The 23,310-nt window shown below is 42.4% G+C and overlaps 2 protein-coding genes across 2 annotated transcripts; both read right to left on the bottom strand.

The window, feature by feature from the left end:
• Nucleotides 1-76: 76 nt before the first annotated feature.
• Nucleotides 77-3,562, bottom strand: tmem37 (transmembrane protein 37). The gene is made up of 2 exons (XM_065014273.1): nt 3,366-3,562; nt 77-2,568 (listed from the first exon to the last, which is right to left on the bottom strand). Exon 2 carries the CDS (start codon nt 2,499-2,501, stop codon nt 2,208-2,210), a length of 294 nt encoding a protein of 97 aa, XP_064870345.1. The 5' UTR covers nt 2,502-2,568; nt 3,366-3,562; the 3' UTR covers nt 77-2,207.
• Nucleotides 3,563-9,800: 6,238 nt separating this feature from the next.
• dbi (diazepam binding inhibitor (GABA receptor modulator, acyl-CoA binding protein)) lies at nt 9,801-16,613 on the bottom strand. The gene is made up of 4 exons (XM_029638690.2): nt 15,887-16,613; nt 11,880-11,997; nt 11,715-11,777; nt 9,801-10,303 (listed from the first exon to the last, which is right to left on the bottom strand). The coding sequence occupies exons 1-4, from the start codon at nt 15,893-15,895 to the stop codon at nt 10,230-10,232; spliced, it is 264 nt and encodes an 87-aa protein (XP_029494550.1). The 5' UTR covers nt 15,896-16,613; the 3' UTR covers nt 9,801-10,229.
• Between the last annotated feature and the right edge of the window lie 6,697 nt (nt 16,614-23,310).

The raw sequence follows: 23,310 nt of genomic DNA, 5'->3' as shown, positions 1-23,310 counted from the left end.
TGGCACACACACTGCATGACTATCAGGAATGCACCTACCTATTGTACAATTGTCAATATGACCAGGTATTCTAAAGGACCATGTGGACATGCTTAATTTTATTTATTGGCTTTCTAACATGTATATTCCAAGTGTTACATATGATATGTGTATGTTTAACCATGAAAACAAGAGCTGTTGTAAAGTTTAAAGGAATTTGTGTGAATGTGTTGGTGACAGTTCCTAGAATCAATTTAACCATGCTATGTTAGTTATATTACATGTGCTTCACACAGGATTAATGATGGTACGACTTGATGGCAATGAGAAGATCAACTCTCACAATAAATGTCATAAATGTATTTTAAAAGTCATTATCCTTCCTATCTCTTACTGGGCTGTTTAATCTGTTACCACTGGCATACAGTGGGGCAAAAAAGTATTTAGTCAGCCACCAATTGTGCAAGTTCTCCCACTTAAAAAGATGAGAGAGGCCTGTAATTTTCATCATAGGTACACTTCAACTATGACAGACACAATTAGAAAGAAAAAATTCCAGAAAATCACATTGTAGGATTTTTAATTAATTTATTTGCAAATTATGGTGGAAAATAAGTATTTGGTCACCTACAAACAAACAAGATTTCTGGCTCTCACAGACCTGTAACTTCTTCTTTAAGAGGCTCCTCTGTCCTCCACTCGTTACCTGTATTAATGGCACCTGTTTGAACTTGTTATCAGTATAAAAGACACCTGTCCACAACCTCAAACAGTCACACTCCAAACTCCACTATGGCCAAGACCAAAGAGCTGTCAAAGGACACCAGAAACAAAATTGTAGACCTGTACCAGGCTGGGAAGACTGAATCTGCAATAGGTAAGCAGCTTGGTTTGAAGAAATCAACTGTGGGAGCAATTATTAGGAAATGGAAGACATACAAGACCACTGATAATCTCCCTCGATCTGGGGCTCCACGCAAGATCTCACCCCGTGGTAAAAACTCAACTCGTCGTTGTTTGGAGGACAAAGAATGCTGAGTTGCATCCAAAGAACACCATACCTACTGTATAGCATGGGGGTGGAAAAATCATGCTTTGGGGCTGTTTTTCTGCAAAGGGACCAGGACGACTGATCCGTGTAAAGGAAAGAATGAATGGGGCCATGTATCGTGAGATTTTGAGTGAAAACCTCCTTCCATCAGCAAGGGCATTGAAGATGAAACGTGGCTGGGTCTTTCAGCATGACAATGATCCCAAACACACCGCCCGGGCAACGAAGGAGTGGCTTCGTAAGAAACATTTCAAGGTCCTGGAGTGGCCTAGCCAGTCTCCAGATCTCAACCCCATAGAAAATCTTTGGAGGGAACAGCCCCAAAACATCAATGCTCTAGAGGAGATCTGCATGGAGGAATGGGCCAAAATACCAGCAACAGTGTGTGAAAACCTTGTGAAGACTTACAGAAAACGTTTGATCTCTGTCATTGCCAACAAAGAGTATATAACAAAGTATTGAGATAAACTTTTGTTATTGATCAAATACTTATTTTCCACCATAATTTGCAAATAAATTCAGTAAAAAATCCTACAATGTGATTTTCTGGATTTTTTTTCTCTCATTTTGTCTGTCATAGTTGAAGTGTACCTATGAGGAAAATTACAGGCCTCTCTTCTTTTTAAGTGGGAGAACTTACACAATTGGTGGCTGACTAAATACTTTTTTGCCCCACTGTACATCATGTAGCTATGAGGCCAAGGGGTTAAAAGGAAGTTACACATTAGTTACTACGCTCAGTGTAACTAAGAATAACATATGTTGTAAAAAAAAATATATTCTACACAATCCAGAGCTGTATTTCCACAAAACAATGAAGATGATTTGACTGCATATAGACAGGCAGCAGTCGTTGTTTACTGTTCCCAGTATGTGCTATTAACAAGCTGCACATGCACAAGGCCTTGAGGAATCATACACACAGCCGATCCATTCCAAAAGACCCTGTTACATCTCAGGCACTGTAACACCCATGGATGAAGAGATGTCCTGATGTCCACTATACTCCACAGTCCTCAACCCTGGGCGTAACCCTAAACCTAATCCCAGCAGGAAATCACTGTTCCTGTGACGTCTGCGTGTTTGGAACATGAAAATGCCTTCTGCCCTACTGCTGTAACTGGACACTGCTGGACTCCTTGTGCTCTTTCACCTCTAGCATTTCCCTAGGTGGCCTCTAGGTGGTGCCTGCAGGGCCATGTGATGGATGTGGCGCTGCCATGCCGTTGAGGAAGAGCAGGAAGACTGCGGTAAACTGGCACCAGAAGGTAAGGGTGATGCCCAAAGGAGAGGCCTGCTGCCGGAGCAGAGACACCAACACCACCACTCCCCCTGCCGACAGCGCCGCCGCCACAAGCACCAGAGCTGACCCCAGGCCACACCGCCGGCCCGAGTCCCGGTCCTCAATCACTTGCGATATGACCAGCAACTCCAGGCCAAAGATGGCTCCCACCACAGCCAGGGAGACCATAGAGCGACACAGGACCAGGCCCGCCCCCACCCCAGATACACCTCTGTCGGGGTGCTCCTACTGAGACCTACAGAAAGGGGATTGAGTGAATTTGGGGTTTAGAACTATGCAGGTACAGAGTACAGTACCGACCTGTGTGACTTGGACAGAGACAAAGACACAGGGCAATATGCGACCACAGGGACATGCCTTAAACTCCACTGTAAGTAAATCTATCTGGAGTCCCGAACCCAGTAACCTTGGTAAAGCTGCTCTCCAGCAGAGTTTGAATCAGTAGATTAAGGAGAAATTTGGGCTTGAGTAGCAGATCCTGCTGTGTAGAATACAATGGGTGCATTCACTCATGTGAATTAAGACTGTAAGCATAAAAGGGAACAAATAACAGGCTATTGGATTAGTGTGACTTGCGTCAGCTCCTTGATAGCCTATTTGCCTATATTTCATTGACATATTTGTCTACTGAGTTTTTCTTAATTGATTATTCACTCAAATAAGTCTGTCACACATCACACAAAGAGTAAAGGTTTGGGAACATCAAAACAGCAGGGAGGTCCTGAGAGGATTATGTGGGCTATGTGAGAGTTGGAATGAGGTGATCATAAAAGGGGATCATAAAATTAATGTATGAGAGAAAGTCTCTGAGTCTGTTGTTTCAATGAGTCTGTTGTTTGTGCACTAACACAAGCAACCACGTCGGTAATGACAGAACACTGAATATCAATGAATAAATAAACATCATGGACATGATACCATTGACAATCTGGCAAAAACAGATGTATCCTACTTATTTAGAAGCATGTATACTATATGATTTACAAGCAAATCTAACAACAGTCATTATAATAAAAAAACATGACTATTTACCTTTATCTGAATAGCGGTCATGGTGTTGTACTCCACCTGACCGAGAGGCAAAACTGGCAGCGGAAAAGATGTGTTCACTTCAAATATCAAAGGTTCAGTGTTCAGAGTTTATACCTGTGTATGATTAACAACCATCATTTGTAAAACAATGCAAGTCTCCTTTAAGAATAATCTCAACCGTCCCCTCCCTCTAGCTATTCAGACAGAATTGATTGACTTCCCCCCCCCCCGTAGTTATTAGAAGTCTGGTTACGGGATACTCTGCTATCGCCAGGAGAAGCAGACAGGAAGGAAGAATGTTTCTTCCATGACAGCAGAGATTTAAACGCTGCAAGTATGGCCATTGCTGAGATTCCCAATCCCACACTATTACTAATATATACATGTAGGCCTACCCATTGTTGAGATTACTAATCCCACACTATTACTAATATATACATGTAGGCCTACCCATTGTTGAGATTACTAATCCCACACTATTACTAATATATACATGTAGGCCTACCCATTGTTGAGATTACTAATCCCACACTATTACTAATATATACATGTAGGCCTACCCATTGTTGAGATTACTAATCCCACACTATTACTAATATATACATGTAGGCCTACCCATTGTTGAGATTACTAATCCCACACTATTACTAATATATACATGTAGGCCTACCCATTGTTGAGATTACTAATCCCACACTATTACTAATATATACATGTAGGCCTACCCATTGTTGAGATTACTAATCCACACTATTACTAATATATACATGTAGGCCTACCCATTGTTGAGATTACTAATCCCACACTATTACTAATATATACATGTAGGCCTACCCATTGTTGAGATTACTAATCCCACACTATTACTAATATATACATGTAGGCCTACCCATTGCTGAGATTCCCAATCCCACACTATTACTAATATATACATGTAGGCCTACCCATTGTTGAGATTACTAATCCCACACTATTACTAATACACTGCTCAAAAAAATAAAGGGAAAACTAAAATAACACATCCTAGATCTGAATGAATGAAATGTTCTTATTAAATACTTTTTTCTTTACATAGTTGAATGTGCTGACAACAAAATCACACAAAAATTATCAATGGAAATCAAATTTATCTGGATTTGGAGTCACACTCAAAATTAAAGTGGACAACCACATTACAGGCTGATCCAACTTTGATGTAATGTCCTTAAAACAAGTCAAAATGAGGCTCAGTAGTGTGTGTCGCCTCCACGTGTCTGTATGACCTCCTCTACAACGCCTGGGCATGCTCCTGATGAGGTGGCAGATGGTCTCCTGAGGGATCTCCTCCCAGACCTGGACTAAAGCATCCGCCAACTCCTGGACAGTCTGTGGTGCAACGTGGCGTTGGTGGATGGAGCGAGACATGATGTCCCAGATGTGCTCAATTGGATTCAGGTCTGGGGAACGGGCGGGCAAGTCCATAGAATCAATGCCTTCCTCTTGCAGGAACTGCTGACACTTTCCAGCCACTCCAGAGGTCTAGCATTGTCTTGCATTAGGAGGAACCCAGAGCCAACCGCACCAGCATATGGTCTCACAAGGGGTCTGAGGATCTCATCTCGGTACCTAATGGCAGTCAGGCTACCTCTGGCGAGCACATGGAGGGCTGTGCGGCCCCCCCAAAAAATGCCACCCCACACCATGACTGACCCTCCGCCAAACCGGTCATGCTGGAGGATGTTGCAGGCAGCAGAACGTTCTCCACGGCGTCTCCAGACCGTCACGTCTGTCACATGTGCTCAGTGTGCAACCCCCACCTGTGGATGTCGGGCCCTCATACCACCCTCACGGAGTCTGTTTCTGACCGTTTGAGCAGACACATGCACATTTGTGGCCTGCTGGAGGTCATTTTGCAGGGCTCTGGCAGTGCTCCTCCTTGCACAAAGGCGGAGGTAGCGGTCCTGCTGCTGGGTTGTTGCCCTCCTACGGCCTCCTCCACGTCTCCTGATGTACTGGCCTGTCTCCTGGTAGCGCCTCCATGCTCTGGACACTACGCTGACAGACACAGCAAACCTTCTTGCCACAGCTCGCATTGATGTACCATCCTGGATGAGCTGCACTACCTGAGCCACTTGTGTGGGTTGTAGACTCCGTCTCATGCTACCACTAGAGTGAAAGCACCGCCACGATTCAAAAGTGACCAAAACATCAGCCAGGAAGAATAGGAACTGAGAAGTGGTCTGTGGTCACCACCTGCAGAACCACTCCTTTATTGGGGGTGTCTTGCTAATTGCCTATAATTTCCACCTGTTGTTTATTCCATTTGCACAACAGCATGTGAAATTTATTGTCAATCAGTGTTGCTTCCTAAGTGGACAGTTTGATTTCACAGAAGTGTGATTGACTTGGAGTTACATTGTGTTGTTTAAGTGTTCCCTTTATTTGTATGAGCAGTGTATATACATGTAGGCCTACCCATTGTTGAGATTCCCAATCCCACACCATTACTAATATATACATGTAGGCTCACCCAATTATTGCATGAACAACTCTTCACTACTGAGAAATGTTGTCTCAAACTGTGAGAAAGCAGTGCAAAGCTCAACATGCCTCCTGAACTAATATGAGCTAATCATTGCTACAACAAGTATAATGATCTTGTGAAACTGCCAGATGCATTATGCAAGAAACGATAAGCTACAAATGCCAAGTGTTGTTTCTCAGTGACCATTGGCCCCGGGACATGGTGCGAGGTGGAAAAAAAAACCTGGAAAATTGACAAAGTATTCTTCTTGATTTCTGAGTTTACGTGTACATTTGGTGTCCGAAGGCCATTCATTTAACATAAAAAGATAAATATAATATTAACTCACTCAACTCTTACCCTTCTTTTGACCCATAAATACTTGTTTTGCAAACTATTAAATTAAGGGAGTTATTGAGCTTCTAAGTGTCAAAATGTCCTTCAGTGTAACTGACCAGGTTAAAATTCTAATGACAAAAGTGTTTTTAAAATGTAGAAATTCATCCTAAAAATATAAATGAACACCCATGGCATAATTGTATTAGTGTTTGCAACAATATATAGAATAAAGGACAACATGCTGTATCTAAAAAATATTTAAAAACTTGAATAACTTTTGTCCGGACTTTTGTGCTTCATCAATGTCATTCAGTATAACAAAGGTAAAAAGTCATTTTAACACATTTCACATGATGGTAATCATGTGACAGTGTGTGACATCACAATAAAGACCCATTGAAGACCATCTATCAATGTGATGAGGTGAGTAAATCTCTCTCAAATATTTGATGATTTCACCTTTTCACCCTCTAGTAACCTTTGTAACAAAAATGCATGTCCTTCAGTACAACACTACAAAACATCATTTTAATGTTATTATTTTATAAAAAGCTATATTCAATATGAAAAGTAAGAATAATCCTTATAGATCAAAGTAATTACTTTATATAGGTGGTCAAGGAACTGCCTGTTAAATATGTTTATGTATGAAATCTGTCCTTCAGTATCATGCTTTTGTCCAAAAGTTTCATGTTTATACCACGTCACCCGTTATGCTGAATGACAGTAACATTGCTATCCCATGTTTTCACTAGTTTACAACATTTAATCATGCAATTCATATTTACTTGTTGTATGCATACTGAATATTATCATTTAACTATTTTATGGAATTTTAAGGTATTTCAAGGCACATTATCTTTATACTTTATACCGTCGTCTAGTAAGGAGAGGGCTGCACGGCCCAGACAAAAGATTAACGCAGATCCAGTTGCTTGGGAGGAAAGACTAGCCAGAAGAAAAGCAAGGTACTGTTTTCATGGTTTCACGCTACTGTCAGCAACAGAATAGGATATAATAGGATATAAAGCTGGGCGGTTAACGCAACATTAAATTGCACTATTACACTGTAGTTATTTTTTTATTGCACTGCAATTAAGATATAACTGATGGATTATATTAGTTAATAAAATATTACACACACACATAATTATGAATTATAAATGGATTGTGAATTATATTAGTTAATAGCTGCTTCACATTTGGGGCCCTTTATGAAAAATCAAGACTGTACCAGTTTGAATTGAAGTAGTTTGATGGGCATTTGATGTAGCTATTTTGTGTAGGTATCTTGAAATTGCATTTGTGTAAATTGCATTGAATAGAAATTGAGCAGTTACAGTGTAACAATGCATAATTACAACATGAACTATCATGTAATAATCGTGTAATAATGCAACTTAATGCAACGTCAAGTGCTGCCGTAGATTATAGTAAAGTGATTATTATTAACATTAGCAATGAAATAGTAACAAAACATGTCATGTTTGAGAAAGGGAGGGAGTTGATTTAACTTTTAAACTTTGATTAAGTGTTATCATTGTATAGCCTACTATTAATAGACTACTAATAACATTTAATGGATGCAAATTCTATTCTGTGCCAGTGTCATAACTATTACATTTTCGTTTTTAGCGATCAGAGAAGAAAGAAGGATGTCAAACCTGAACATCCACCAATCTATACAATAACACAATCTGATGCTGGAAAAAAGAGGGACAAATTTAGATTAAATAAGAGGGGGCGCAGTGAAAAAAATCTAACAAATTAATGTGGTGATGAACTTAAATCCTGTATCCACTGACGGAAACGCTTTTGAGCAGCCCCCTGAACAACTTGAAAAAGTACAACATTAATTTTCACCTCCAGAGCTAGAACAACCATCTGAGTCCTTGACTCCAGAACTAGAGAAATCCCTTGAGCCTCAATCTCAAACAGTGGAGCAACCACTTGCTTCCGCCACTCCAGAAAAAGTGAAAAAGGTATCAAAGTGTTGTAAGCGGCTGCAAAAGGAAAAACTAAAACTAAAGAAGAAAATTCTTCAACTGGAAATGCAACTAAAACAATCACAACAAAAAAGCAACAAATTACGAAAGGGCATGCAAAGGTCAAATAAATTAAAACACAATCCAAGTTAAAAATACAGGCCACGAGGGAAAATATATATATCTTTAGTGAGGAAAACACAGGTCATTGCATTTCTCAGTGGAGATTAAAATAGTTGCTTTCTCTCAGGGAAGACGGTCACGCAAATGAAGAAGGTTCAGAGGCGCATACTCATGACATCTCTAAAAGAACTCCATGCAGAGTACAATTCAGAGGTGGATGGGACACTCACTGTCATACAGACAGTTTTTACAACTGCGGCCTTTTTACATTACAAAGCCGAAGGCACATGACCACAACACCTGTGCGTGTCTCGATCACGAGAATGTGAAACACATAGTTGACAGGTTGAGCCAAAGAGGGTTGCTGAAAACCTCAAGCGTTTCCGAGTTACTGTCTTCCATTATGTGATCTCAAGAACAAGCAATGCATGTACCGTGTTTGTGCAAAGTGTTGCTATGAGTGTCATTCAGTGTAACAAAATAGCGTCATACAGTATAACACCAGTATTTTATATTAAAATACAATAACTGTTTTGTTGACTCAGAGACAAAACAAATATCATAGGATGAAGTGAAAGATATTTTCATAGATTTAGAATTTTTCTCAGTGCAAGGCAGGAAGGTTTTGGGAAAAACCTTCAACAAATTTTGAGTTGTACCCGTGACACATCGTATTCAAAATAAAATGTCATTTTTTTCTGGGTAGTTATATTCCTGCCAGTCTAAGCATGACCCTTGTGAGTATGAAGATTTTTTTTTTTAAACAATTAGTGTTTTACTGAATTACATTTTACTAGGGTACATTCATATGAATCACAATAAAAATGAATTATTGGCTTTATACTTGAATATAACGGCATAGGTGACACTCCACTGAACATAAAAAAAAGCCTTTTAAGAAATTGTAATTGCCGTTTTATTTTTTTGCTACTTTGAAAACCTTATACGTCTTTGACCCTTATACATTTTCTGAATATACAAATGTTTTGAATGTGCAAAGGGGCACAGTTGTGAGTGACAAAGTGTACATTTTGTCACACCCTGACCATAGTTTGCTTTGTATGTTTCTATGTTTTGTTGGGTCAGGGTGTGATCTGAGTGGGCATTCTGTTACATGTCTAGTTTGTCTATTTCTATGTTTGGCCTGATATGGTTCTCAATCAGAGGCAGGTGTTAGTCATTGTCTCTGATTGGGAACCATATTTAGGTAGCCTGTTTGGTGTTGGGTTTTTGTGGGTGATTGTTCCTGTCTCTGTGTTTGCACCAGATAGGGCTGTTTTGGGTTTTCACGTTTCTGGTTTTGTTAGTTTGTTCATGTGTAGTTGCTTTATTAAAGAACCATGAATAGTAACCACGCTGCATTTTGGTCCTCCTCTCCTTCAGTGCAAGAAAACCGTTACACATTTTGTGGTTTACTGGGTATGTGATGCAAGGCAAATTATATAATCTCCTCTCATAAAATAACCAAGCTTGACAACAGAAAAGTTAAAACAAATGTAAACTTTATGGAGGTTGTGGGCTGAACAACCAGTTGAGAACATTAACTAGGAAGTTGATGGTGGAGGATGGTTTGTCTCTGTACGTAGCGGTGGCTTGTTGGTCCTGTATTCTTAGTGCAATGCACAGTAGCAAACATTCCTGGGTAAAACACATGTCATTTGAGGTGTGCTTGATTTAGGTAGTTCTGTACAATGGAACAATTTGAATAGTCCATAAAATGCAAACTCCAACCACCCTTGCACATACCTCAGCTAAACCAAGTGCACCGCTAGAATTACAAAGGATTTGACATATGCATTTTCCCCAGGTCTTGTAGAAACGGGCATACTCGTTGGGATTAAGACGAGGTGTGGGCTGACCACAGAGGTCAAGGTTCTACACTGCCAGCGGTCGGCCCGGTCAGTCAGTCATTTCTTAGACTCCGCACTTCCCTTTCAGTTCCTCTACCAAGGCAATGTACTCCTTCCTGGCATCCTCTTTGCTCTTCCCTATGGGAGTCAAGTAAGAAAAGGAAAACCCATTTAGTTAACAATGAGCTACTGTTTAAGAACTGTCTGTCTCAACCAGTATACTTTATGACAGTGTAAATGAATTGAGCTGAGGAGATCCACAGCTGTGTAACACTGATCCCCTAATTTAGGTGAAGCTCATCACTAAGCTAAGGACTCTGGGACTAAACACCTCCCTCTGCAACTGGATCCTGGACTTCCTGATGGGCCACCCCCAGGTGGTAAGAGTAGGCAACAACACGTCTGCCACGCTGATCCTTATCACTGGGGCCCCTCAGGGGTGTGTACTTGGGCCCCTCCTGTATTCCCTGTTCACTCACGACTGGGTGGCCAAACACGACTCCAACATCATTAAGTTTGCTGATGACACAACAGTGGTAGGCCTGATCACTGACAATGAGACGGCCTATAGGAAGGAGGTCAGAGAACTGGCAGTGTGGTGCCAGGACAACAACCTTTCCCTCAATGTGAGCAAGACAAAGAGGCTGACCGTGGACTACAGGAAAAGGCGGGCCGAACAGGCCACCATTAACATTGACGGGGCTGTATTGGAGCGGGTCGAGAGTTTCAAGTTCCTTGGTGTCCACATCACCAACGAACTATCATGGTCCAAACATACCAAGACAGTTGTGAAGAGGGCACAACAAAACCTTTTCCCCCCTCAGGAGACTGAAAAGATTTGGCATGGGCCCCCATATCCTCAAAAGGTTCTACAGCTGCAACATCGAGAGCATCCTGACCGGTTGCATCACTGCCTGGTATGGCAACTGCTCGGCATCTGACCGTAAGGCGCTACAGAGGGTAGTGCAAACGGCCCAGTACATCACTGCGGCCAAGCTTCCTGCCATCCAGGACCTATATAATAGGCGGTGTCAGAGGAAAGCTCATAAAATTGTCAGAGACTCCAGTCCCCCAAGTTATAGACTTTTCTCTGCTACTGTACGTCAAGAGGTACCGGAGCGCCAAGTCTAGGACCAAAAGGCTCCTCAACAGCTTCTACCCCCAAGCAATTAATAAAAATTGCCACCGGACAATTTACATTGACCCCCCTCTTGTACACTGCTGCTACTCGGTTTGTTTGCTACCTATGCATAGTCACTTCACCCCACCTACATGTACAGATTATCTCAACTAGCCTGTACCCCTGCACACTGACTCGGTACCCCCTGTATATAGCCTCGTTATTGTGTTACTTTTTATTATTACTTTTTATTTTAGCCTACTTTGTAAATATTTTCTTCTTCTTGAACTGCACTGTTGGTTAAGGGCTTGTAAGTAAGCGTTTCACAGTAAAGTCTACACTTGTTGTATTCAGCACACGTGGCAAATAAAGTTTGATTTGAGCAGTGCCCTCTACAGGCTAAATGAGGAAGGGCTACAGGAAACACACCTTTCTCCTTCTCCCAGGCGTCCCATTTGGCTTTCCCAGTGAAATCCAGCACCCCAGGACAAGCTTCAGAAACAAAGAAAAACACACACAATCAACTGACTATACAATGAGACTTCTAGAATGGAGGGGTATCACAAAGCACTGGAAGGACGCCGACAGGCTTACTGGTGTTGACGTCGCCCACTTTGGCCTGTTTGAACAGAGCGTAGACCCTGAGCATCTCCACATCTGCTGGCTTAGCCTTCAGCTGCTTCACCTCCTCTGCAGCCTTATCAAAATCCACCTGGATGGAGGGGAAGCAAAATATGCAGTTAAAGTCAGCTAAACATGCACATGAAAATTGCTGCTCCCAAGTTAAATCAGTTATATGATGGACAGGTTCCTGTACAGTGTCATTAGAAAATGGCAGCAACCTTACAGTAGAATGAGCAGATCTATGTCTGAAAAGGGTTAACCTTTCTAGGGCAGGGGTTCCGCTAGCGGAAAGGCAGTGCGCGAAATTCCAAAATATTTTTTTGAAATATGTAACTTTCACACATTAACAAGTCCAATACAGCAAATGAAGATAAACATCTTGTTAATCTACCCATCGTGTCAACATATGATTATGTTAGGTCATAGCCAAGTCAAAAAAACACAGCCATTTTTCCAGCCAAAGAAAGGAGTCACAAAAAGCAGAAATATAGATAAAATGAATCACTAACCTTTGATGATCTTCATCAGATGACACTCATAGGACATCATGTTACACAATACATGTATGTTTTGTTCGATAATGTGCATATTTATATCCAAAAATCTCAGTTTACATTGGTGCGTTACGTGCAGTAATGTTTTGATTCCAAAACATCCAGTGATTTTGTAGAAATACTGATAAATAAACATTGATAAGTGTTATTCACAGAATTAAAGATGGACTTCTCCTTAATGCAACCGCTGGGTCAGATTTCACAAAAACTTTACGGAAAAAGCATAATCTGAGAACGGCGCTCAGAACCCAAAACAGCCAGAGGAATATCCGCCATTTTGGAGTCAACAAAGTTAGAAATTACACCATAAATATTAACTTACCTTTGATGATCTTCATCAGAAGGCACTCCCAGGAATCCCAGTTCGACAATAAATTACTGATTTGTTCCATAAAGTCCATCATTTATGTCCAAATAGCCACTTGTTGTTAGCGTGTTCAGACCAGTAATCCATCTTCATGAGGCGCAGGCACTTCGTCCAGACAAAAACTCGAAAAGTTCCGTTACAGTCCTTTAGAAACATGTCAAGCGATGTATGGAATCAATCTTTGGGATGTTTTTAACATAAAACATCCATAATGTTCCAACCCAGAGAATTCCTTTGTCTGAAGAAAAGCACTGGAACGAGAGGTAACTCTTGTCGGAGCGCGCGTCATGAGACCAAGGCACTCTGCCAGACCACTGACTCAAAGAAGACTCATGAGCCCCTCCTTTATAGTAGAATCCTCATTCAAGTTTCTAAAGACGGTTGACATCTAGTGGAAGCCATAGGAAGTGCAACTTTATCCATATCTCAATGTGTATTCGGTAGGCCAAGCTTTGAAAAACTACAAACCTCAGATGTCCCACTTCCTGGTTGGATTTTTCGCAGGTTTTCGCCTGCTATATGAGTTCTGTTATACTCACAGACATCATTCAAACAGTTTTAGAAACTTCCGGGTGTTTTCTATCCAATACTAATAATAATATGCATATATTAGCATCTGGGACAGAGTAGGAGGAAGTTCACTCTGGGCACGCTATTCATCCAAAAGTGAAAATGCTGCCCCCTATCCCAAAAAGATTGAGCTAGATCAGGGGTAAGCAACTTTAATGGGAGTGGGGCCACAAAAAATCTGAAGTCATCATGAGGGTCCACAGTTGCTCATTGGTAAGTGCATTGATCAGAAAAACAATCAATATCTGGTGTGACCACCATTTGCGTTATGCAGCGCGGCACATCTCCTTCGCATAGAGTTGATCAGACTGTTGATTGTGGCCTATGGAATTGTGTCCCGCTCCTCTTTAATGGCTATGTGAAGTTACTGGATATTGGCTAGAACAGGAACACGCTATTGTACACATCAACCCAGAGCATCTCAAACATGCTCAATGGGTGACATGTCTGGTGAGTATGCAGGCCATGGAAGAACTAGGTCATTTTCAGATTCCAGGAATTGTGTACAGATCCTTGTGACATGGGACTGTGCATTATCATGCTGAAACATGAGGTGATGGCGGCGTATGAATGGCACGACAATGGGCCTCAAGATCTCATCATGGTATCTCTGTTCATTCAATTTGATATCGATAAAATGCAGATGTGTTTGTTGTCCGTAGCTTATGCCTGCCTAAACTATAACCCCACCGTCACCATTGGGCACTCTGTTCACAACGATGCAAACCTATCACCCACACGACACCATACACACTGTCTGCCATCTGCCCAGTAAAGTTGAAACCAGGATTAATCTGTGAAGAGCACACTTCTCCAGCATGCCTGTGGACATCGAAGGTGAGCATTTGCCCACTGAAGTTGGTTACGATGCCGAAATGCAGTCAGGTCAAGACTCTGGTGAGGACGACGAGCATGCAGATGAGCTTCCCTGAGACTGTTTGACAGTTTGTGCAGAAATTGTTTGTTTGTACAAACCCCGTTTCATCAGCCCTCCGAGTGGCTCGTCTCAGACCATCTCGCAAGTAAAGAAGATGTTTTTTGGAGATCCTGGGATGGTGTGGTTACACGTGGTCTGAAGTTGAGGCCAGTTGGACTTACTGCCAAATTCTCTAAAACAACATTGGAGGTGGCTTATGATTAGAGAAACTAACATTAAATTATCTGGCAACAGTTCTGGTGCCAATTGCACGCTCCCTCAAAACTTGAGACATCTGTGGCATTGTGTTGTGTGACAAAACTGCACATTTTAGAGTGGTCTTTTATTATCCCCAGAAGAAGGTGCACCTGTGTAATGATCATGCTGTTTAATCAGTTTCTTGATATGCCAAACCAGTCAGGTGGATGGACTACCTTGGCAAAGTCGAAATGCTCACTAACAGGAATGTAAACAAATGTGTTAACAAAATTTGAGATAAATACATTTTTTGTGCATATGAACAATTTATGTGATCTTTTATTTCACATGTTGCGTTTATATTTTTGTTTAGTTTACTATTCTAACTAGCAACAGTAAGCTAAGACCCCGACTGAGGAGGGGAGGGGGTATCGAGAGGGGCGGTCCGTGGGCCTCCAGTTGCCCATCCCTGAGCCAGATAATCACTGGAGCAATTGATAGAGTCAGTGCTGGCATAAATTGAACTTTGATCTCATCTGGGTCCATTTTTCTTAGCCTACAGGCAGTAAAACCACACCAAAGTCATGATGACATTATATTGAGCAACTTGAGGCCAGAATGGCAGAACATAGAAACTGGCCTCAAAACCTTCGTTCAGGGCGCTTCTTGCCTAGTTATGCTGTTATGATGAAATAATTGAGCAAAACGCCAACACTTCTTCCTTCATCCTATAACTCCAAACCAGCTATACGCTAGTCAACGTTTGCTATAATAACTTTAACATGCTTCTTCTCACCATGATAATATATAAGCAAGTAATGATATACAACCCAGGAGCGTGTTTTTAGTCCACACACAATCAGCGCCTTGGGCTATGTCGAAAGCCGCTCCACACCCTTAAAGCAGGGAGACAGTTGTGGCAAACGCAATCCCCTGGTTTGGGAGTGGAACCAGACATTGAGCTGGCAAACAAATTAAACGGGTCGTTTCATCGGGTGGGAGCATGGGAATGGCTCCGTTTAAAAAAAGGCAATAACCGAGTTAGCGGAGTTTAATTCAAACTTGATACAAAACTGACGGGGACAACTAGTGGTGCCAAGTCAAGTGCCAGCTCCTTAGAATTTGTTATACTAAATTCAAACCAGGTTGGCTAAAACAATAATACACTTTTGTTATAGCTTATTAAGTAGATAGCTAAACACAATTACGTTAACAGTGCTAACGGTAATGTTAGCCGACAAAGCCAAGTTAACACATTTTAGCGAACCTGCACTTGAAACTGAAAATCAACATAATAATATAGCTATGCATGTCATCATTGATTATGGTAACTACAATATAATACCCAAAACAATACAAATTCGATACATACCTCAGACATGATTTAAAATTCCTTTTGAAGACCCTTCGTATAGTCCTAGAACACTACTGGAGTCCACAGATCAGAAATAACGGAGTAGACAAAAAAATATGCTTTGGTATGAAGATGTCTAAACTGCTTCTCCAATAGAAATCCCCGATCGGGCCAGAGAAACTTTTGAGGAGATGGAAAACTCCAACGCATATTGTGTACGTTGCCCATGCGTTGTCAATGGGACGCGCGGTGCATTTTGGGCGATTTTGGGAAACGCGCGCTCTTCAAGGAGTGAATGGGAGTCAAATTGGGCGCTAGCTAAAGAAAAAAAACAATAGCATGAATTTACTCAACAAGAAACATTACAAATCTGTTCCGAGATGTGCGATAATTAACTTGTTCTCGGTAATATCGTATAGCCGAGATGTGAGATAATTAACTTGTTCTCTGTAATATCGTATAGCTTTGGAATCATTACATTTCGTATTTTCGAGGAAAATAGGCAGGTTTCTTGACTAATGCCGCGTTCACAAAAACTGGGAATTCGGGAAAAAAACGAGCTCTGACTGGGAAAAATCGTTTTGAACGGTCACCCACTCGGAATTCCAAGTCGGATACTAGGGTATCTTTCTAGAGCTCCGACTTTCCGAACTGAAGATCACTGACTTCATGAGTTCCCGGTTGTCTTGAAAGCACCGTGATACCGCAGACAGGTAGAAACTGCTTCTCCAATAGAACTCCCCGATCACGGTTGTAAGGTCATGTCATGGCTACGTTGGCTAGCTAAACTCATGCGCAGAGAAACGCCTTCAAGTCTAACGGTCGTCTTGCGCCGAACTGCGCATGTGCAAGCCGTCAAATCAAAAGGCACTCCTTCGATATTATGTCGTTTTGGAAGAAAATAATAACGTTTGTCACTTTCACGAGGTTGGACTACTAACATGTTCAAATACGTAAGAAACTCTCGAATATAGGTTGTGCCTTTAGATTTCGAGAAAACTAACAACTGAGGAATACTTTTTCACTTCTCCATTTGACTTCTCAAACCCCAAACCTGGTCTGCTTCACAAGCGTTCCCGGAATTCTCGCAATGTTGCGTCTCTACTTTTAGAAACTCTGTGATCATGCCCTGACTTTGAAAGAAGGTATTGTGTGAAGATTATTTTAGCAACCGCGTGCTGCACCACATTAACAAATATTGTATTCCAAACAAAGTTAAGGAAGTGCACTTTAAAATTTTACACAAGATGTGCCAAATACTTCATACACAAACAAAAATGACAAAACTCTATACCAAAATTACAATTATTTTTGATTGAATTTAAACTATTTTATTAAAACATTAACCCTTGTGAACAATAACAAGAATAACATTTTCCTAAATCATTACAATAAGTTTTTTTCAGTGATTACAATTGCACTAGAATAGCGATTGGTGGACACACGACAGTCTACTAGGTGAGGCGTAACACCACAGAGTTTATAACCCAGTTAATAAAACACGTTTCTTTTAGTTACTTTTTTTCTCTCAACTCGTTGCTATTACTTTCTAGCACGTCAAGCTCCTCTGAGCCGAGTGTTGCAGCGGTCTAAGGCACTGCATCTCAATGCTGGAGGCGTCACAACATACCCTGGTTTGATTCCCACTGGCCGTGGATAAGAATTAACTGACTTGCCTGGTTAAAAACAATACAACTCTGAAAGTTACATGTTTCAATAGTTTTACACTTCCTTATAACAATATATACAGCACTAACCTTGGGATGATTTATTTATTTCACGTTATGGACTTCTACAAATGAGTATTCTGCAACACATACCTTTCTCTCACCACAGTGTTTTTTCGGACTGAGGAGAACGGGAGCTACGGGTAGTACCAGGGTGTTAGTAGGTGACACAAGCACCCAGATGAAAAAAAATACATTTAATGAAACAAAACAGGAAGATGTTAACATCATTCAACTACTGTAGCTGCCTACCTAACACCAACAGGCAGCACCAGTAGCGCAACAATTAAGAATAGAAACCAAAATAAAAGTTCCTGGCGATCATAGCGATCTGACTCCCCCCTTCTGTCTGAACTTGGAATATTCCTGTTCACTGGCTTTGGCCACTGACCCTCAACCTGGTCGTTCTGTTCTGCTTTGTGTACTATTCTAATAATTTGAAGTTTGATGGAATAACCATTTTAACTCTACTACACATACACTCAATTAGTATTTGGTAGCATTGTCTTTAAATTGTTTAACTTAGGTCAAATGTTTCAGGTAGCCTTTCACAAGCTTCCCACAATAAATTGGGTGAATTTTGGCCTATTCCTCCTGATAGAGCTGGTGTAACTGAGTCAGGTTTGTAGGCCTCCTTGCTCACACACGCCTTTTCAGATCTGCCCACAAATGTTCTATAGGATTGAGGTCAGGGCTTTGTGATGGCCACTCCAATACCTTGACTTTGTTGTCCTTAAGCCATTTTGCCACAACTTTGGAAGTATGCTTGGGGTCATTGTACATTTGGAAGACCCATTTGCGACCAAGCTTTAACTTCCTGACTGATGTCTTGCGATGTTGCTTCAATATATCCACGTAATTTTCCACCTCATGATGCCATCTATTTTGTGAAGTGCACCAGTCCCATTTACATTTTTACATTTAAGTCATTTAGCAGACGCTCTTATCCAGAGCAACTTACAAATTGGTGCATTCACCTTATGACATCCAGTGGAACAGTAGTGCATCTAAATCTTTTAAGGGGGGGGGGGGGGGTGAGAGGGATTACTTTATCCTATCCTAGGTATTCCTTAAAGAGGTGGGGTTTCAGGTGTCTCCGGAAGGTGGTGATTGTCCCTCCTGCAGCAAAGCACCCCCACAACATGATGCTTCCTCCCCCGTGCTTCATGGTTGGGATGGTGTTCTTCAGCTTGCAAGCCTCCCCCTTTTTCCTCCAAACATAACAACGGTCATTATGGCCAAACAGTTATATTTTTGTTTCATCAGACCAGAGGACATTTCTCCAAAAAGTACGATCTTTGTCCCCATGTGCAGTTGCAAACCGTAGTCTGGCTTTTTCATGGCAGTTTTTGCGCAGTGGCTTCTTCCTTGCTGAGCGGCCTTTCAGGTTATGTCGATATAGGACTCGTTTTACTGTGGATATCGATACTTTAAGACTTCAGATGACATTGAAGGACTCCAAAGACCAGACCATTTGCAAGGCTGCACCTCCCCTACAAACTGGACGGAAATGGACATCATCCAAGGCTGTGCAGCAAGCAACATCAGCCCTGAGACACCAAGACATTGTGGGGAATATCCAGCATGGAAGAGCATGGCTACACCTGGAGGCACAATCAGGTCCTCAAGAGCCTGGCTGCAGCACTCGAGACCAAGAGGAGTGCAACCAATTCATTACCTCCAAAAACAAGCAATCCTGTCAAAACAACAACATTCATCCGGGAAGGACAGAAAAGGCCCAAGCATCCTCCTACGAAGCCAGAAACTGGACACCTAGCCATGGCCTGGAACTGGAAGATGCTTGTCGATATTGGCCAGCAACTCATTTTTCCACCTGAGATTGCTTCTACCAACCTTAGGCCAGACATGATACCCTGGTCCCCTTCACGAAAGGCTGTGTACATCATAGAGCTCACAGTCCCGTGGGAAAACTCTGTTGAAGAGGCCTACGAGCGTAAGAAACTGCGTTACACAGAGTTGGCAGCAGACGCAACTCAGCGTGGCTGGAATGCAAAAGTCTGGCCAGTTGAAGTGGGATGCAGAGGATTCGTGTCTCCTTCCACCATCAGGTTGCTGAAAGAACTTGGAATCCATGGACAGGCTCTGCAGCAGACCGTCAGAGCAGTTTCTCAAGCAGCTGAAAGAGGCAGCCAGTGGATCTGGATCAAACGGAAGGACCCTTGCTGGGCTATAACTTCATGACCCCCCACCCCCACCTGAGAACCCAATTCAGATCCCTCCAACTTGAGGACATATGAGGTATGCAGTCAGCTGTAGGGCTGGCTCAGGGAAGTGGACGCCCCTGCTTTGCATAGTCCCGTGGGAAATCTTAATTGGGCATGGGACACAAGCTAATGCTTGATTACCCTTTAGCTGGCCACCTTTGGTGAGGGTGTTTAGTGATTAAAGGCCAAAACACCCACTGATTCGAAGGCCCACTACTGAGGATGTGTCCCAAAATCGACATCTTAACCCAGTCTAAGAAATAAACCTCCCATGCCACTCTGTCAACATCACGACAAATCTCATGTGAGTGCATACCATCTATTGGCACAATGGACAGTTTTTAACATCTCGTCCCGTGTTTTATGATTCTTTTGTACCGGTTTATTACAGCAACTTCACAAGGTCCTTTGCTGTTGTTCTGGGATTGATTCGCACTTTTTTCACCAAAGTACGTTCATCTCTAGGAGACAGAACACGTCTCCTTCCTGAGAGGTATGACGGCTGTGTGGTCCCATGGTGTTTATACTTCCGTACTATTGTTTGTACAGATGAACGTGGTACCTACAGGCATTTGGACATTTCTCCCAAGTATGAACCAGACTTGTGGAGGTCTACAATGTTTTTTTCTGAGGTCTTGGCTGATATCTTTTGATTTTCCCATGATGTCAAGCAAAGAGGCACTGAGTTTGAAGGTAGGCCTTGAAATACATCCACAGGTACTCCTCCAATTGACTCAAATGATGTCAATTAGCCTATCAGAAGCTTCTAAAGGCATGACATAATTTTCTGGAATTTTCCAAGCTGTTTAAATGCACAGTCAACTTAGTATATGTAAACTTCTGACCCACTGGAATTGTGATGCAGTGAATTATAAATTAAATAATCTGTCTGTAAACAATTGTTGGAAAAATTACTTGTGTCATGCACAAAGTAGATGTCCATACTGCCTTGTCAAAACTATAGTTTGTTAACAAGAAATTTGTGGAGTGGTTGAAAAACAGGTTTTAATGACTCCAACCTAAGTGTATGTAAACTTCCGACTTCAACTGTAGCTAGTTTACCAACTCAACCTAGCTGCCACTGTGTGTTGTCAGCTTGGCTTACTAATCAACGGCCATATGTGCGTGTTTCACATAAATAAGCCTACGTTTAAACATATTATATCTTTCCTGCTCCAGCCCTGTGGTTGGAGCTAGGCTCACCCAAAATTATTTTGCGGGGCTGTACAACTCCCGCCATATTATTGTAGCTCTCTACCTTTACTGCGTATTATGGTAGCTGTTGTAATACAGTCACCGGTTAGTATTAGATTAGTTAATTTGATTAATTTGTATATTGCATAAGAAATATTTATTTGTAAAATAATTAGTATTTTACATTCTGAGCTGAGAGAACACCATATCTCCATGATGCTGGCCATGCATGGCTGCTCCTCTTGTGGAGCTGAATTACAAGTAGAAGATGGTCATGACCTGTGCCCCGCCTGCCTAGGTGTTGGCCAGCTGCGTGAGGCCCTTTCTGAGACTTGCATTAACTGCGCCATCCTGCCTTATGAAAGTGAGGGAAGCGCAGCTAGCCAGAGTTGAGGGTCTGGTTTTCACAGATAATTTACCAGCATCCGGCGTTGTTCACCAGGATCCATCCAGGGCCACCAAAAGAGGGAAAGCCCACAAAACCCATGCTGGCCCCCTTGTGAAAAAGTTGAGAGCCTCACTAGAAAGGTTGATTCCTTATCCTCTGAGATAAGGCAGCAAAAAACTACTTTGCGTTCCTTCAAGCCCCCTAGTTATGGCCCTCTAGCACTCCCTCCAGCATATGGGACGCGACATAGGACTCAGATAGCCGTGATGATGAACTGCTCTCCACTCGGGCATCCAACCGGCACTTTAGTGACCAGGATGATGACACGCCCAACATGGCGAAGGAGGTGCCAACCAGTGTTGTGGACCCATTCAGTTTCAACGCTAAATATGGGTCAGAGGAGTCATTCCGAGGCTCTGATCACACAGAGTCAGAAGAAAGCTCTGCCTCACTATGTGCTGTCCTGTGTGCGGCCTTAGCTAGGCTAGAGCTTGATGACCCTTAGAACAGAATGCTTATAACCAGAGAGCTAGGCAGACGGATGTTCACCGTAGTTATCGTTATCAGGTCTGGCTCGCCAAAGCCCCAATGTCCGGTGACTCCAGACAGATGCTGAGAAAGCTACCAGTGGTCCCCGGACTGCTTTTTGGCCCTGTGGATGAAGGGGCCATCGAACACAGCTGAGTCAGGCTACACTGCCATGGATCCCACAGGCCAAAAACCAGGCATCACAGAGTCATGTCATAGGGAGGCCTGACACGGGTGAACCTGGCCGCTCTCATTCGGCCCAGCCCTATACACGCCCTTGGCCCTAACACCAGCCTAACTCAGGTGCTTGCCAGCCCCAGACAGGGATGCAGCATTTTCTGCGGTTTGACTTCCAAGGCCGCACTGGGTCTACCGTGAACAACGAAGAGTAACTTCACACCAAGCCAAAAGGTCACCTTTATTGGCATGGCTCTGAACTCCCGCACTATGAGGGCATGTGAGTGGACATCATTATTTTTCTTCTGCAACAATTCCAGTTGAACGCGTTGGTGAGGGTACGAACGTTCCAACAATTAATGGGCAAGCACGCGGCGGCTTCCATGGTGACACTGTTATGCTGTCTTTAAGACCACCGCGTGTGGTTCAATGACCTCTGCTTGGACTCCAAGCGGGACAGAAACACCCAAATCTGGGTGACAAGTTTGTGCTACTCTACTCTGCAGCCGTGGAGGAAGAGAACCTACCTGACTACAGATGCCCCTCTCGGATCAATTCTGGCAAGGCGGGAAGTAGTGATGACCTCCAGGTATTCATAGAACCATAGTTACATTCGTAACTTCCGTTTCCTTTGCTCTGCAAAAGCCGCAGCTTTTGTGCAGCGATAGGTAATGATGTTTAGTGGGAGGCAGTTGTTGATGTGTTCAGAGGGTCCCGGGTTCAAGCCCAGGTTGGACGAGGACAGGGACGGATGTGACACTGTTACATTTAGACATAAATGATTGCAACTAAAGATAATCCATAGTATTTACTACATTCCGGACAGAATGCATGTAATGCACCCAGAAATGTCATATCTCTGTTGGAGATGCAAAAACCCCAAAAAGGAACCCTATTACATATGCTGTGGACCTGTGACAAACTGACACCATTTTGGGTTCATGTCTGTGCTATCACATCATTGTGTTTAGGAATGTATATCCATCCATCTCCATGACTATGTCTGTTGGGAAAGGTAAATATTGGTGACCAATATCAAAGAAAGTTTTGTAACCTAGGTCTAATTGCTGCACCAAAATGTATAGCTATAATTTGGAAAGCATCATACTCACCTTCAATAACAAACGGGAGGGCTGAACTATGTAGTTCACAGGAGGTTGGTGGCACCTTAATTGGGGAGGACAGGCTTGTGGTAATGGCTGG

This window comes from Oncorhynchus nerka, linkage group LG3 (genome assembly GCF_034236695.1).
Source record: "Oncorhynchus nerka isolate Pitt River linkage group LG3, Oner_Uvic_2.0, whole genome shotgun sequence".
Lineage (NCBI taxonomy): Eukaryota > Metazoa > Chordata > Actinopteri > Salmoniformes > Salmonidae > Oncorhynchus > Oncorhynchus nerka.
Note: the sequence above shows the minus strand (reverse complement) of the source record. Positions and strands in the feature narration are given on the sequence as shown.